Below are 15,546 nucleotides of genomic sequence, written 5' to 3' on the forward strand. Positions count from 1 at the left end.
GTCGTTGACTTATAGCCTAATCTTAAGCCTTTCATAAAAACAGCTTTTGGGTTGCCAGGTTATAAATTTGTCTTATTAGCTAATTCTTTGAGGACCCTCAAAAGACTGTTCAGCCAATTAGATATTGAAAACTGTAGTTGCAAGAGTGTGGACCAGGAATAAATCTATTAACAACATTAATATTAAAGGACCTGTTCATCAATTTGGCAGATATGGTTATTTAGCATGTTTGTAACATACAACACTCCAGTTAGCTTAGCATAGCATATAAGCTAGAAACAAGGTGAAATAGCTAGCCTGGATCTGTCCAATAATAACAAAATCCACCTACCAGCCCCTCTAAAGCTCACTCGCTGACATTTTTAATATCATTTGTTTAATTTATCTAGAAACTGTGTAAAGACAACATTTTTTTGGCTGGAGCCTCTAACTCTGGTAGTTGCGAGGCAAGTGGTGACATCTAAGAATAGTGGACCCTCGTAAAATGGTAAATTGTTTTATATATAGTTATATGGATTTAATAAACAATGTAAATTACTGAGCTTTAGAGTTGCTGGCATATTTTTTAACAGTTGGACAGAGCAGGTTAGCTGTGTTGCAGTGTTCCAGCCTTTATGCTAAGCTAAGTTGAGCTAACTTGCTGCTGGCTGTAGATATAGCATATAGCCTACTAAACAGACTACTAGTATCCATCTTTTCATCTAACTCTGTGTAAGAAAGCAAATATGCGTATTTTCCATTTGAGGTGTAGGCTATTCCTGATGAACCAAAGAGTTACCTAGCTAAAAAGATGAAGCAACTGCTGTGCTGGTGGAGGATTTTCTATAACCTGGCAACCCAAAAACTGTTCTCGGGAATAGCTATAGGCTATATATGATCTATAAATGATTAACAGATTATTTAATAACCAAAGATAAGTCCTTTTACATCTGCAACCAACCAATATTGATTTATTTGTTGATTCTTTTTATTAACATATTAGACGATTAGTCTGTAATTATGTTTGAAAATAGTACAAAAAAAATCCCATGTAATTTTTTCAGTGTCCAGAGAGAGGTCTTCAGATTTCTTGTTATGTCTGGCCAAGTAGTCTCAAACCCAAAGATATTCAAGCACTTAATCTTCTGACTAATAGATTTATCAATCAATCAGCTCTAAAGCCATTGACTTGCCTCATTAGAAAGTGGTTATGATGTGTTAACTGACTGTACTGATCATCAATCTAACATATGGGCTCATTTTGCACACACACACACACACACACACACACACACAGTGGCTGGCACATGTACATGGAGAGACCTGCATGTGCTGGTTTATTTATGTCTGGAGACCTCTATCAGGAACATGCGGTGCTTAGAGGCATTGTGGGATCCAGCCCTGACTTTGAGCTGTGTGCTATACGATTTAGTGATTCATCATCCTAGACACTACATGGCACACAGAAACGTCTCTTTACCTGCTCACAGCTGCTGTCTCACACCTGAGACTCTCTGCTGTCATGCTGTCATGTCATGTTGTTTGAAAAGGGGCCATCCTTTTCCTCCATTAGAGCTGAAGCTCAGTGTGGGAGAGAGCTGGTGTATTGCTGTAGGGCAGAGTCTCACACATGCACATGGACAGTGTGCTCTTGGAGTGGTTTTGAAATGTTAGTTCACAGACAGTAATGCCAGTTCAGATGGCACAAGGCTGGCACTCGGGAGTATGTGTGCACCAGCTCTTCTGCAGATGTGGTTGCCAAAGCAAAGTAGTCTTAGCCCTCTCAAAGCCTGGTAAAGAAAAGACACACTTCCTTCAGCTCATATCCTACTAGTAATAAAATGGCCTCAGCTGAACTCAGAATCAATGTGGGCCAAACCAGTGTGTGTCTGAGGGGGTGGAGCAGTTAAAAAGGGGCAACTGAGCAAAGTCTACATTTCCTTACAAGTGGCATTAGTCTTCACACACACAGGCCCAGTAATGGCAGTGTGTGTGTTAAAGAGAATAAAAGAGATAGTCATAAAGTTCACTTTCTTTTTCTGTGTTTTCTGTATTGAATGAAGTATTCCAACCTTTTAGTTAAGTAAATGTATCAGAACAACCATGTAACAATACTTTATTACTAATATAGGCCCTGCTGAAGTGGATAGAGCAGAAGAATCATCAGCAAAATATAAAGTTTTTAAAAAAGGTTGAGTAAAATGGCCCCAGTGACTGATAAGTCTTTATATTAGACATTGTTAAATGGTAAACAAAATTTTGATGCTGCGGCTGTTTGACATCAAGCTACAGTTGCAAGAAAAAGTAATGGTACTGTTTGCAATGTCCTGGTTTTCTGAATAAAATGGTCATTAGAAATGCTGTTTATAAATAGAGATGATTTGGTAATGTGTCTACTCTCCGTGGAAGTGGTCACCCACTCTAAAGACCTGAAGATTCACTGAAGTTGGTTAATGTCTCTGCTTATGAGTCACCCACATGCAAAATAATGAACAGACATGGTATCCATGGCAGGACACCACAGAAGAAGCAAGTGTTTTCCAAAATCAATATTGCAGCACACCTGAAGTTTGCCAAAGACCACACTGACACTCCACAACACTACTGGGAAAATGTCCTGTGAACAGATGAACCAAAGGTAGAATTGTCTGGGAAGAACACATAGAGGTATGGTGTGAAGCACGTACCAACATGAAAACATTATCTCAACAGTAAAGTATGGTGGAGTGAGCGTCATGATCTGGGGCTGCTTTTCTGCCTTTGGACCTGGGCCACTTACCACTGTGGAGGGGAAAATGAATTCCCAAGTTTATCAAGGTGTCCTACAGGATAATGTCAGGGTGGCTGTCCGCAAGCTGAAGCTCAGAACAAGCTGGGAGATGCAGCAGGACAATGACCCTAAACATCGAAGTAAAAAACATGATTATTGAGCAATAAGAAGAGATACTGTATAGGTCCTGTTATACTGATCAACACATTTGTAAAGTGAACTTTAAAAAATTAAATATAAACATTGAGGCTAATATTGGGGGCGACTGTGGTTCAGTGGGTAGAGCAGTCGTCTCCCAAACGGAGGGTCGGTGGTTCGAATCTCGGTGCCTGTAGTCCACATGTCGAAGTGTCCTTGGGCAAGACAGTGAACCCCCAAGTTGGCCCCGATGGTTAGAGCCATTGGTTGAGTTGGCGCCGCAGATGGCTGCCTCGGTTCTGTGCCGGAAACAAATTCCTTGTGTGTAACATGCTTGGCCAAATAATTATTAATAGATTATTATAATACTACAGCATGAGGGTAATCTGTGAAAACCTTTTAAGTTTTGAATGTTGCTTATAACATTTACTCATTACTTTTTTTTGACAAAATGTTTACTTTAACTTGATGTGATTTCAGTTATTCTGTTTTTCATGCTCTTGTAGGTGAACACCTTTTATCTGCTGGATTTATCTCATACATTTGGGCTTTTAGTTTTGGTTTATCACAGACATCAACAATAAACACACTGAGGATATATGAGTATATTTTAGATATAGAAAATAACTTTTTCATCAACTCAATTTTTTTCACTTCACCTCTGTTGTGTCAATTTAAACTGAAATAAAATGACAATGCTATATAACAGGTAGACATGATTGGGAAACTCAGAACTTACTGAAACAGTGCTTTCACATAATTTTTTTAAATTATTTTTATTTCTCTCTTCAGCTAGCTCACTGGAGACCAGCAGACTCCCCTAAATCCAGAGAGGGTCGAGAAGGTATGCTCCATGTGTATATAGAGTCAAACTACATGCCTCAAAAAGAGTAAAATTAAAGCACATTATTTGTCTGTGTCAATGGACCAGTGCGGAGGTGGTTGGAGGTGTACTCACGGAGTGGCTGTGAGCCCCGGGAAACTCTGGTGGAGGTTTGGCGTGAGCTGCCTGGGGAGACACATCACCTCTTTATCCCATCCTGTGTGTCAGTGAGACGATGTGGCGGCTGCTGTGCTGACGAGGCCCTGGAGTGTGTGCCCACGCTCACACACACACTCACCATGGAGGTACAGAGACACGCTTAATGCCCACTAGTTAAACAGTGAGAGGATGTCTGTGGTTTAATACGATTTCTTCTGATCCTTGTACAGCTAATGAGGACCTCGTTCATGAAACACGAGCTCATTGAGTTGCCCTTTGTTGAGCACAGCCAGTGTGAGTGCAGGTAATAAAAACCCTTTGCACAAAGGTAGAGATGGATGGTGCACCTGTTCATTGATCTCACCGCACCTTTATACTGACGCTGTCTATTTTATCTGTGTGCAGATTAAAAGAACAATTGCTGCCAACACCTACTACAAGGTAACACACCTGGTATCTACCACCTAATTTGCTTTATCGCTTTCTTTCTGGGGTTTAATTGTTCTGTTGCTGTCTTTAAATTTGGAGAACTGTTCTTGTCAGACCGTAATGTTAAATCTTTACTAATGATGTTATCAAACCGTTATATCACCCCATGCCCAAGTTAATGAAGATGCTACTAATGAGGAAGAGATATTCAGATGAGCAGTTCTGTCAGAAACAGCATATCCTGATGAGCCACAAGTAACCATTAGCAGCTTTATAGATACTACACATATTAGCTACTTGCTTTTGTGCTCATTATCAAATTCCAGCATACTTTATGTGATTTCAGATATTTTGTCTTTTGAGTTGTTTTGATTATTTTGGAAATTCTTTCTAGTTTAAAAAGTCAAACATTTCAGGCCAATATTTCACCTTTTAAATGCAAGAAATTGCCAAATTTGACAGCATCAGTGTCATGTCAATTCACAAAAGAGTGTTTGCTTTCCAGCTTTAGTTACAATTAAACATAGTGAAGAATTTGACTGGTGCATTTTGAACAGGAAAAGCAGCAACGCCCAATAAAAACTAATAAAATGCAGATTACAGTCTAGGCTGTTAGTACAGTGCTTTTACACAGCAGGCTGTGTTGTGCCTTCACTACACAAACAACAGTGTTTCCAAACAGTTACGTGTTTCAAATGTATCATCTCAAAACAAAAATTGTACTTTTTGAAATAATTGAGAATAGCATGAAACATGCAGCAATAACATGGTAAAGGAGGAATCAGACCAGATATACTGTGGCTATCGGGTACGAATCTTAACGAGCGGGCTCACTGGGACATTTCATCATGATGTAGTAACCCCCCTAAAAATTCACAACATTTTCACTGGGATGGATTAACTAGAGTAACAACTCACCCTAGAGTAACATCTGGATATTAAAAGTAAAAAAAATCCTTAGTAAAAAAACTAGACACTGTACTGTTCAGGTTTTATTGGGTGTCAGCTGGGACTGACAGCTGTACACTGTGAAAGAAACACGTTGGATCCCTGATGTTTGTTTGTGTGCCTCATATTGACGGATCCAACCAAATAATTACATGATTGCATCTTTAATGTTTATGTCCCCCTGCTTCCTGTTAGGATGTGGACATAAATACAGGATTCCAATGTATGTTTGTGCATGGTTTTGCTTTTGAAAACTCAGTCAGGGTTTATGTGTGTGGATTTACTGGATCTCTACATGTACTTGTGTATGGGTACATGTTATTTGCCACATAGTTCACGCAGAAATATTATATGTTTCTATGTGGTATATGTGTGTGTTTGTGCCCTTTGGAGGGTTAACATCTGCATGACTCTCTGCCATTGTCCCCCGGGATGGCCCGCATCCTGTTGTCACCATAGTGATGATTTTATCTCCTCTGCCATGTGTTCTCTCACAAACTGGGAGCAGAGTCACGCATCCATGGTAGTAAATTAGAGCTCCAAAGACAACAACAGCTGCAGTACACTCTGTGATTAATAATATCAGGGCTAAGATGGTAAACACTGTCCCCATAATTTGATGTAGTTTATTACAGTTTACACCAGAGACAAAGAAGTTAAATCAGGAAAAACTGAAGCCAGAGCTACAGGCAGATGCGCTTTGCTGCTAAGGGCACCAGTGTACATTAAAGTAAAACAGACTGTGCGCAATAAAGGCTGGACACTGGCATGATAAGGAGGATATGAATCAACAAATCAGAGGGGCCAGAGCTTGGTAAACAACAGGCAATGTGGACAAGACATGGCCTAAAAATGCAAAGTTAATAAGTCAAATGTTTTTGATCTCATTGTTTTGCTTTCTTCATTGATTTTTGCTAATGTGAGGCAGTGTATTGAGATAATAATGGACAATTATTGGATTGTCCTACACAGTGGTGGAAAAAATTCTCTGTAAGAATAGTCAATTAGAAATAAATGTCTTGGATTCAAAATTGTACTTTAGAAAAGCATAGGTATTATCATCAGTTAAAGTAAAACAAACAAACAAAAAAAAAACATTATGTAACAGAATAGTCCCTGTCAGACTTTTATTTTACAGTAGGATAAAAAAATTACTGCATTTTAAGGTTGAAGTTGGTCATGATGAAACTGCTGAGTGGTTTAATTTACTGTACAATAATGCACTGTATTGCACATCCTCATCAAAAGTTTAAAAAATCTCCTGCAAAATGACTTGTTATTCAAGCTGTTAGATAAATGTAGTGAATAGAAAAGTGTAGAATTTCCCTCTAAAATGCAGTGGAGTAGAAGTAAAGTAGAGTGCCTGTGTAAATGTACTTCCACCACTGATCCTACAGTCTTTAAAATATTCATAATGGTATCAAAGACATTGCTTTAGGCTCAATTAGTGAATTTTCTTGTCAGCTTCTGCCTCCAATACCTTCAAGAGCAAACTGGACAAAAGGACGGTGTAAAAACATTTTTACAACAAAGAACACAAACGTCATAAAGTACACAACTGTCAGAACATTCACAGTAGCCAGTACTAGTCTAGACAAACTGATTAAGATGCACTTACTCTCCAAAGCCCCTTTCTTATTTAAATAAGCCAAACTTATCAAATATGAAGTGTTTTCAAACAAGACTTTTATCTGAATAAACTCAGACAAACCTATGACTTGTAAGTAAATAATACAAACTGTAAAGATTCAGCTGGGACATAAAGCACATTTGGTCAATTTAATTTATGTTCAGTATATTAACTCAGTAGATGCCAGGAAACTTGTTTGGTATTTGTTGTTGGATACTAAATATAAATTCATATTCAGTCTAACTCACAACTGAACACAACTAGTTTTATCATAACCTTGTGACCATTTTATTATATGTTTGTAATGTTATTTGTGTCTGATATTCTCAGGCCCTATTTGAAGCCAACAAGGAAGAGCAAGAAAAAGGAGCGGGAAAAGTCCGGTCGAAGGACAAGTGGAGCCACCGTAGCTGCGTATGTTGAATATTCAGTACACACATTTGATTTTTCTAAACTCAGTTACAAGACTTAAGTTTTCCCCAGGTTAGTCAGTATTTTTCAGTCACACTGTGAATGTTTGGATGAGAAAAAAACTTGGTTATCTGGACACCATTATTACTGAAGGACAGTTTGTTTTACAGCCACAGCAGGCAAGGTCACGCTCACACACGCACGTTTGTCTTTCTACAGCTGTGAGGATGCTCATTCATATGATGCATTCCGTAGCCCCTTACTCATCACAACTAGTTGTCTAACCCCAACCCTAACCTAAGCTTAATTCTAACCTAAAACAAATTCCTAACAAACAGCCCTTTGAAGAGGAGAGGACCAGAGAAAATGTCCTTGCAGTGCTAAAATGTTCACACAGCGATGGTATCGAACTAAAATGTATCCACACAACCACAGAAAGACGTGCACGCACTGTCACACGCACTCATGTTTCAGTCATTTCAGAGGACATGACATTGACATACATTCACTTCCTGGAGTCCATCGTTCAATACGAAACATATAAACAGGTTAGCTTTACAAAAATAATGCAGTATGTAACTGCTCATTAATATTTAACTTTTACTGTCATCAATAGCATGGCATATTATATAATACTGCAGTGAGGCTGTTCAGAAGGTTGGTTAGAGACATTCAAGGACAAAAATATTTTGAAACTATGAATTTGTTACACTGTGATCTGAAGGAAGAGGGAAAGAAACATGTATCATTCAGTCCTTAGCAGTGAAGGGCAGAAGAGTTTGCACGCTTTTTCCTATATTTTCTTATCTTCGTCTGCTTCCCCTTCACTTTGCTGTCAGTCATTTCCGGCCTCCAGGGGCCAGAGGCGGCTCAGTCTGAGGGTGATGACCCTCGACACCCATCCATCATTCAGAACACGCTTTATTCAGAATTTGGCAGGGGTGAAATCTGTGTAATTTGCTTCCAAATGCTTCCTCCTCTGTCCATGCCAGCAGCAGGCGTGGTCCTCAGGATCTGAACAAAGATGGTCCCTCTGTGCCTCATTAAGTGGCTTCATTAAGGCTGCTGGGTTCACGGGAAGTCTGAGGCAGAACTAGTTCCAGTTAATGGACCAACTGACACAAGCAACTTTCTCAGACTCAGAGAGAGAGTACAGCACATCTAGAGGAGAAACTGAAGGCCCCATGCTATGGCAACAGATAGAGAGACAGATGGACAGAAAGCGCAGATAGTTTGTCACCAGCTAAGGACACACTATCCCACATTAGTCACACATCTCCCACACACTGCATTCAGATGAGCTCTGCGCATGTTTAAACAAGCCCCACATTCATTGTTAGTAAATCCAATGATGTCACATGGGATCAGCAGCAAAATGCCAAAATCTTTTAGATCCTGATTTGATGCCATAGTGTGACTCTAACAACTGCAATGTCAGTCTGTTGGTCTGTCAGCTGATCCACCACTTTAGTCCACACTGAAATGAATCAGTTTACAACTGTAGCGATCTCTGGACATTTAGCTCAAAGAGCTCACAGACAATGTGGAACAATTACATTTAGCAGTTAACCACACTGTTCTTACACCCCTCTTCCATCCAGGACCCAAGCTCCAACAACTCTTCCTCCCCCATCCTCTCCTTCTCCTCCATCACCTCCTCCCACCAACATTTCTTCCTCTCCCTCTACAAGGCCTCAGTGCCGCCCCTGTAGAGGAAGGAAGTGGGCACTGGATGCAACGTCATGTCAGTGTCGCTGCACCATCAGTGCTGAAAGCTGCATCCAGAAAGGCCGGAGGCTCAACCCTCTCCGCTGCAGGTCAGTCTACACTCAACCAAACAAATAAATCTGTGGCTTGAAATTCTGTTCATTGATATATAAGTCAAACATATTACACAGACAGGGGAAGGTAGAGGGATTAGCACTGAAAACAGAACTCCAAGAATTTATTAATTTAGGAGTTAAGATTTAGGGATCTGTATCATGCTGCATTTGAACAACTTTAACTTTAGAAAAATGCAATAAATGCAGCACCTGGAGCCTAGTATAAATTGAAGCTGGATATTCTCGTTTCAGAACATCTTCCCATTGCTCCTCTCTTACACATTTCCACAGATTTTAAAATATCTACTTCTGCAGCTCAACCAGTTGATGAGTTGTTTGAATTTCTGAAGGTTTTGCTGTGAGCAGCACTAACTTAAGGATAAAGTGGGTTGACTATTAGTTGTAGGGTCAGTACTTCTCAAATGATCTGACACCGAATGTCACATTGCTTCTAAGGTTCTTTTGATGCCTATATTTGATCACCCACTCCAGTTGTAGAATCCATCAGCCTCGCAGCTTCAAAAGAGATTTCATGCTAGCACCTTCCTCTTTTTATTGTGTATTGTTCCAGGTGTGATGCAATGAGGACTTGATGTGTCTGCCCACTTCCTTTACACTTCCTTCCCTCCACCAACCCCTGCTGATTCATCGCCCACTCTCAGCATCACTGCCATGGAGCATACAGACTCTTGGACATCTAGTATCTCACACTGAAGGAAATATTAGTGGAAGCACACATAAGAACCTGTAGTAGTGCTCTAGTAAAGCAACACATGCAGCATAACAGCCTTGATATACTGTAGATCTACATGCATGTGTGTGTGCAGGCAGGCATCTTACCAGCTCCTCGCTTCTGTGAAAGCCTCTGTCAGTCCATATGCATATGCGTGTACAGACATGTAGAGTCATAAAACGCATTCCATCAGTGGATGGATGAAAGTAGCAGAAAAATGGTGACTTTGAGAGAAGTGGAAATAACCAGACAGAATCTAGTTTGATGAACACAATCACACACGCCAAATCGTACTGCTGTCTTGCTGTGGTTTGTTGCATGGACTCCAAGAAGTTCTTTTCACCAACAGCTGCATTTATAAATACAAAGATCCGTGATCATACTATAGTAAAACAAGAGAGATGCAGTGGATTGGTCTTACACAAGTGTATTAGGTGTGACACTTCAGTGGAAGTTGTGAATGTTTCTGACAAGGAAACTGCACATGGAGACGGATTACAGGGTTAAGTCAAGGCCTATTGTTGTGTGGAGGATTTAGAAAAAAAAAATGGGAACAGCTTACTGGTGGACATATACACACTTAGACCACATAGACATACCACATGCACATCTATAGGTCCACATTGTGCGTGGACCAGTAGTTGAGCTGAATGCTGGATGTGTGTATCTGTGTGGTCTCCCCGCTGAAAGACCCTGGTGGGTTATCCCTGCAGCCCTTCTCTCTCATTCAAAGCGTTTGACCACGGGCTGGCTCTCCAAGCCGCTTTCCTGCATTTGTTTAATTTTAGGCCTTTTGTCTCCATCTTTTCTCAGCTCAATTGAAAGCGGCTGCTTTGTCTCTCTTTGCCTCTCTTTGAGGCAGTGAGGTGCATGACAATAATGAGGCTTGGCGGCTGTCCACTGCTTCACACACACAAACATTCACACTTATAATACCAGGAACACAGAGCGACACTGCAAACACACATACAACCTCACCCACTCTGCGCTATAGCAGGCACACATACGTACATTTATACAAACACACACGCAATGTGAAATGAATGCAGGTAGCCATAAGCTTTTGTTTATGCCACACCAAGTGTGGAAATGTTATGTCAGTTGTTTATATTTGCAATTTACTGCAAAATCTTCATTAAGTATTGTATTATAAGCCTCTGTTTTATATTTTATTTTAATTCTGACAAGTTGATTGAAAGATATTCTATACGTGTCTTTGTTTTGTTTTTGTTCACCTTTAATCCATATGTATAAAGAGTCACACTGGGTGGCCGGATATGTACACAGCCAGCATTTAAACCCATAGCCAAATGTATTGAATTTAAAGAGAGATGGCTCACACAGGCCACAGACTATATGCATTATAATGTGCAATTCTAACAATCAGTGGGGCAGTATTGTCTGTGGCACACAGAAACCAAGCAAATAGTCATTCCCAGTGCAGTGAAAGGAAAACATGGCTATTGTTGTTGCATGTCCGAGCTGGGATGGAAAGAGTATTATTCATTTGGAACATAACTTGTTTATATTCTGGCTGAAACTTGGCTGCTGGGTGGGAACTGGGATTTGAACTGTGACTGTTTCAGAAAGGATGAGGTCTTGAACAACTTGTCAGTCAGCGCGGCGAGCCAAAGCCAGTGCTCTCCTGACAGGAGGGGGACCCATAATGGCAGGTCAGGGAGTTGAAACCCATGTTTGGTGCTCATTCAGAGCCTGTGTCCTGTGTTAAATTTGACCACTGATGTCTTATCTCCATGAGAAACAGGAGCATTTAAACTTCATGATTCATGTCCGTACTCTCCCCCAGGATGTGTGCCATCCAGTTGATTGTAGAATAGTCATCCAGAAACAGCATGCAGTCCAGAGTCTGAATTATTTGTGTGTCAGCACTGAAGCAAAATATCTTTGTTTTGGTGACCGGTGTGATAAGCTCTGTATTTACTGTATACTTTCCTAAAATGAGATTATTTTTCCATGCCCATGTTTATTGTTCAGTGTTTTTTATTACTGTCAATCAATGTTTCAAATCACTACCTCTATATCATAACATATTAATGACCAAGTATTAGAGCACTGTTGTTACTTTCTCTACGTTATTTCAGACCTCTTTTAATATAATGATGTTTTACTTTACATTTAGCAATAAGCACAGTCTCCAGTGTAGAGACTCAGAGCTACACCAGATCTGTAGTGATTATCACTGGTTAGAGGGACCTACAAGAGTCTTCTGAAGAGAAACAGTTTTCATAAAAGGAGAGCTGAACTGGTCCTCTGAGCACAGACCAGACACTGTGTGGAACAGGAGATGGTTTCCCAAAGCCTTTGTAGCCTCAAACCAATGGTGACCATCTTTGGCTTTAAAAATAAAGCTGGACTTTTTTGGAAATCAACTTATTTTCTTGCTAAGAGTTAGATGAGAGAATTGAATCCATTGTTGTGCCTGTACATTAAATATGAAGCTGGAGCCAACAATCATTTAACTTATCAAACAAACAATTAACTTATCTTAGCTTAGCATAAAGACAGGAAACAGGTGGAAACAGCCAGTGTGGCTCTATCTGAAGGTTTAAAAATCCATTTAGCAGTTCAGCTAAAGTTCAGGACTTAACATATTATATTTATTTTGTTTAATCTGTATGAGAAGTGATGTAAGAAACAACACTTTGTGGTTTTATGAGGGGATTATGTGCTAAACTGTTTGTTGGCTCTGATCATTTGCAGCCAGCTAAGAGTTCAGATAAAGTCTGGTGCAACTTAAGTTGTTTTCATACTTCAGTTTTTGTACAGCTTTGACAAGCAAGACATAAGGTCATCATCTGTGAGTTTTAGAGGTACTGGCAGGCACATTTTGTTATAGAGCCAGGCTAGTTGTTTCCCTTGTTTCTAGTCTTTAAGCTAAGCTAACAGATTGCTGGTTTAGGTACCTATTTACCTTACACATGTGACAATTGTATCATTCCTCTCATCTAACTCTCTGCAAGAATGTGAATAAGTGTATTTCCCAAAATTTACTTTGCCTTTAAGTTTTTCTTACTTTAGCTGTTCCTGTTAATACATTTATCATTTTCAGCATTGATTTCTCACTAATTTAGCATGCTGGGAACAATAAAACAAATGCTTTGGGAAACCTAAGAGTCCCCGAACTTCAGTACAGGTTGCACTTGTGTTTGAGATTGCAAAGCACATACTGTACATTAGTCCACTGGAATAATAATTTCTGTTGAAGGCAGAACTGAAGGAGCAAATGGACTCAGATTGAAACGCTCCACTCATGCAGACATACATGACATATCAATGACATTCCACCTAAAAGAGGTGTGGCACTGAAATAACTTTATGGGGGCCTCTGGGGCTCCAGCTGTTACTTATCATGACCAAAGTTTGTTATTTTAAAGTAGTAATTCTGAACAATAAAAAACTATTACTAATTCTACCAGGACACATTAGTATTTAGAGATGCCTCTAGTCATTTCATCATCACAACATTTCAAGATATACACATATTAATATCCTCTCCTATGTCAGTATAAAACAGCAGTGTGCTTTGTATCTGCACAGTCTACATTGTACTGTAAAAGTATCCCTGTTCTAGCCTCCAGTGTCTTAGTAGCCTATGGAGACCTGTTATACTTAACTATATAAGATTTTATAATCCACAAGCTTGTGTATTGCATAGTGCACACTGTAGAGATGTATTTGTAACTTCATTTTAGCTGTGCTTAAGCATCTCTTCTCTTCATATGCTATGTATAAAGAAAAAATATACACTCTTTATTTGCTGCTACACCATTTGTGCCCAATTATAATGTCTTTGTAGAAAACAATGCAGTTTTATGTTGTATTAGTATATAAATGCCAATTAATCAATTCAGTGTCCTCATAAAAGTGTATAATGCATCATCAGATATATTGAAAATTATACCAGGATACAACCATGATGTTCCAGATGTTATTAAAGGAAATGTCTTATTTTTTGTATAAACCTCTCATTTTCTTCCTGTCACTGTTTATCCACACAAATGTCCCTGTGTCTCCCATGTCCCTCTTGTTTGACCTCCGCTCCCCTCCCTCTCCTCCACCCCCTGTTCCTTTTGTTTTAATGTCTCATTTACAGTAACCCTAATGAAAGGTAAACAGGCATTTTTGATTACAGTGCCACCCTGGGAATTGGGTACAGAGAAACAGAGTGTGCGTGTTGTGACGTGGTGTTATCAGACATAATATTGTTCCCTCTCCTCCTCTCATCTGTACTGCTGAGTCAGAGATTTGCCCAGTGCAAAGGTGTATAAACTCAAAGTGTGTGTGTGGAAAACTTTATTACTTACAGTTTTGAGGTTCTGACAGTTTACTCATGTATTTCAGTTTTATGCTACTTTATACTTTACACACTATTACATTTCAGAATCAAATACTGATACTTATTTGAGAGCTCTTCTGTCTTACAAAGGCAAACAGAAACAGTGATGCTGAGAAAAAAGGCTGAAGTTGGAAGCCTGTTAGCCAGATATATAGGCAACTATGTAACCTGTAGAACCTCAATTTTTATTTTTTTAATGCAAATTATTAATAATAGTCACAAATCTAACATAAAATGTAAAAAAAAAACACAGTTGGACCATCTAAAGTGTGAAGGGAAAATGCAGTAGGACTATTTACATACAAAATATGTTCTTGTTTCTTCTTCAACTTTCTTGTCTACTTTGACCAAATAGTTACTTTAACAAATTACATTTGAAATAAAGATATTAAAAACATGGTTTTGAAGTAGTTCAACCACATGGAATCTTGTGAATTCCACTAGTCAGTGGTTAAGCCACTCAGCTAGGCTAGGCTAATTAGCTTTTAGCTAATCAGCATTTAACAGCAGTTTTTTTTAACCTGCTTTCTACTTACAAATTTTAATCCTGTTTTTTTCACAAACATTATATACTACATGTTATAATATTGAAATCACATGGCTGCACAATATGTGAGTCTTGCTCCTAGATGTATAGGAGAGGTAGAGGCCTTTTATATCTGTCCAGGAGGAGAGGAGGGGAAAGGACACAAAAGAGGAAAGAATGGAAAGGAGAAGAAATGAATAAGGCTAGGAGAAGAGGTGATAAGAAACCAAAAGAAAAGAGGAGAGGAGAGGAGAGGAGGAGAGGACCTAAATGCTGCTGCCAGCCTGTCTGTCTAGAAGGGCATTATGCCAGTACTAAATTTAGCTGCAAGATTAGGGAGACAGAAGGAGAGAGAAAGAGAGAAGAGCAGTGAGTCATGCATCACATTACAGAAAATATACCTCTACTCAAAAATCTGCTTTTCAAAACTCACTTCCGAAACCCCAAAATATGTCATTGCACTGGTGAATAACAGAAATTCTGTCTTTGCTAAGATTTTCATGTGATTGTTAGACTGTTTCTCCATCATTTCAAGCATTAATTTTACCTCATATTTCAGCTAGCTGCATCACCCTGTCTGCCTCCTCTATCCCTCTGCGCCTCTAACTTCAGCTGCCTGTCTCAGTCGTTGCACTTGTAGCAGGACTTCCTGTATTTTTCCACCTTGCTTTCTCTGCATAGTGGTGTTTTTCTAATGACTCCAGCCATGGTTTCCTCCCTGCTTTTGTAGCAGCAGCTGTGTTGAAGCAGGTACTGTACGCTATCTGGCCTATGTGTGTGTTGTTAGATGGTATCAGCCCTCCCGGGTGAGCCGGGGCGA

General features: G+C 39.5%; 1 protein-coding gene across 1 annotated transcript in view; it reads left to right on the forward strand.

The window, feature by feature from the left end:
* Nucleotides 1-13,821, forward strand: part of vegfba (vascular endothelial growth factor Ba) — a gene marked incomplete at its 5' end in the record, with an annotated part of 14,260 nt that extends 439 nt beyond the window's left edge. The window contains 7 exons of the mRNA XM_020591469.1: nt 3,680-3,731; nt 3,819-4,015; nt 4,100-4,173; nt 4,275-4,310; nt 7,207-7,290; nt 8,889-9,104; nt 9,682-13,821. Coding sequence (XP_020447125.1) covers nt 3,680-3,731; nt 3,819-4,015; nt 4,100-4,173; nt 4,275-4,310; nt 7,207-7,290; nt 8,889-9,104; nt 9,682-9,703 — 681 coding nt within the window. The remainder of the gene's footprint in view (nt 1-3,679; nt 3,732-3,818; nt 4,016-4,099; nt 4,174-4,274; nt 4,311-7,206; nt 7,291-8,888; nt 9,105-9,681) is intronic.
* Nucleotides 13,822-15,546: the final 1,725 nt, after the last annotated feature.

Source organism: Monopterus albus, unplaced genomic scaffold (assembly GCF_001952655.1).
Source record: "Monopterus albus unplaced genomic scaffold, M_albus_1.0 scaffold2.1, whole genome shotgun sequence".
NCBI classification, from domain to species: Eukaryota; Metazoa; Chordata; class Actinopteri; order Synbranchiformes; family Synbranchidae; genus Monopterus; species Monopterus albus.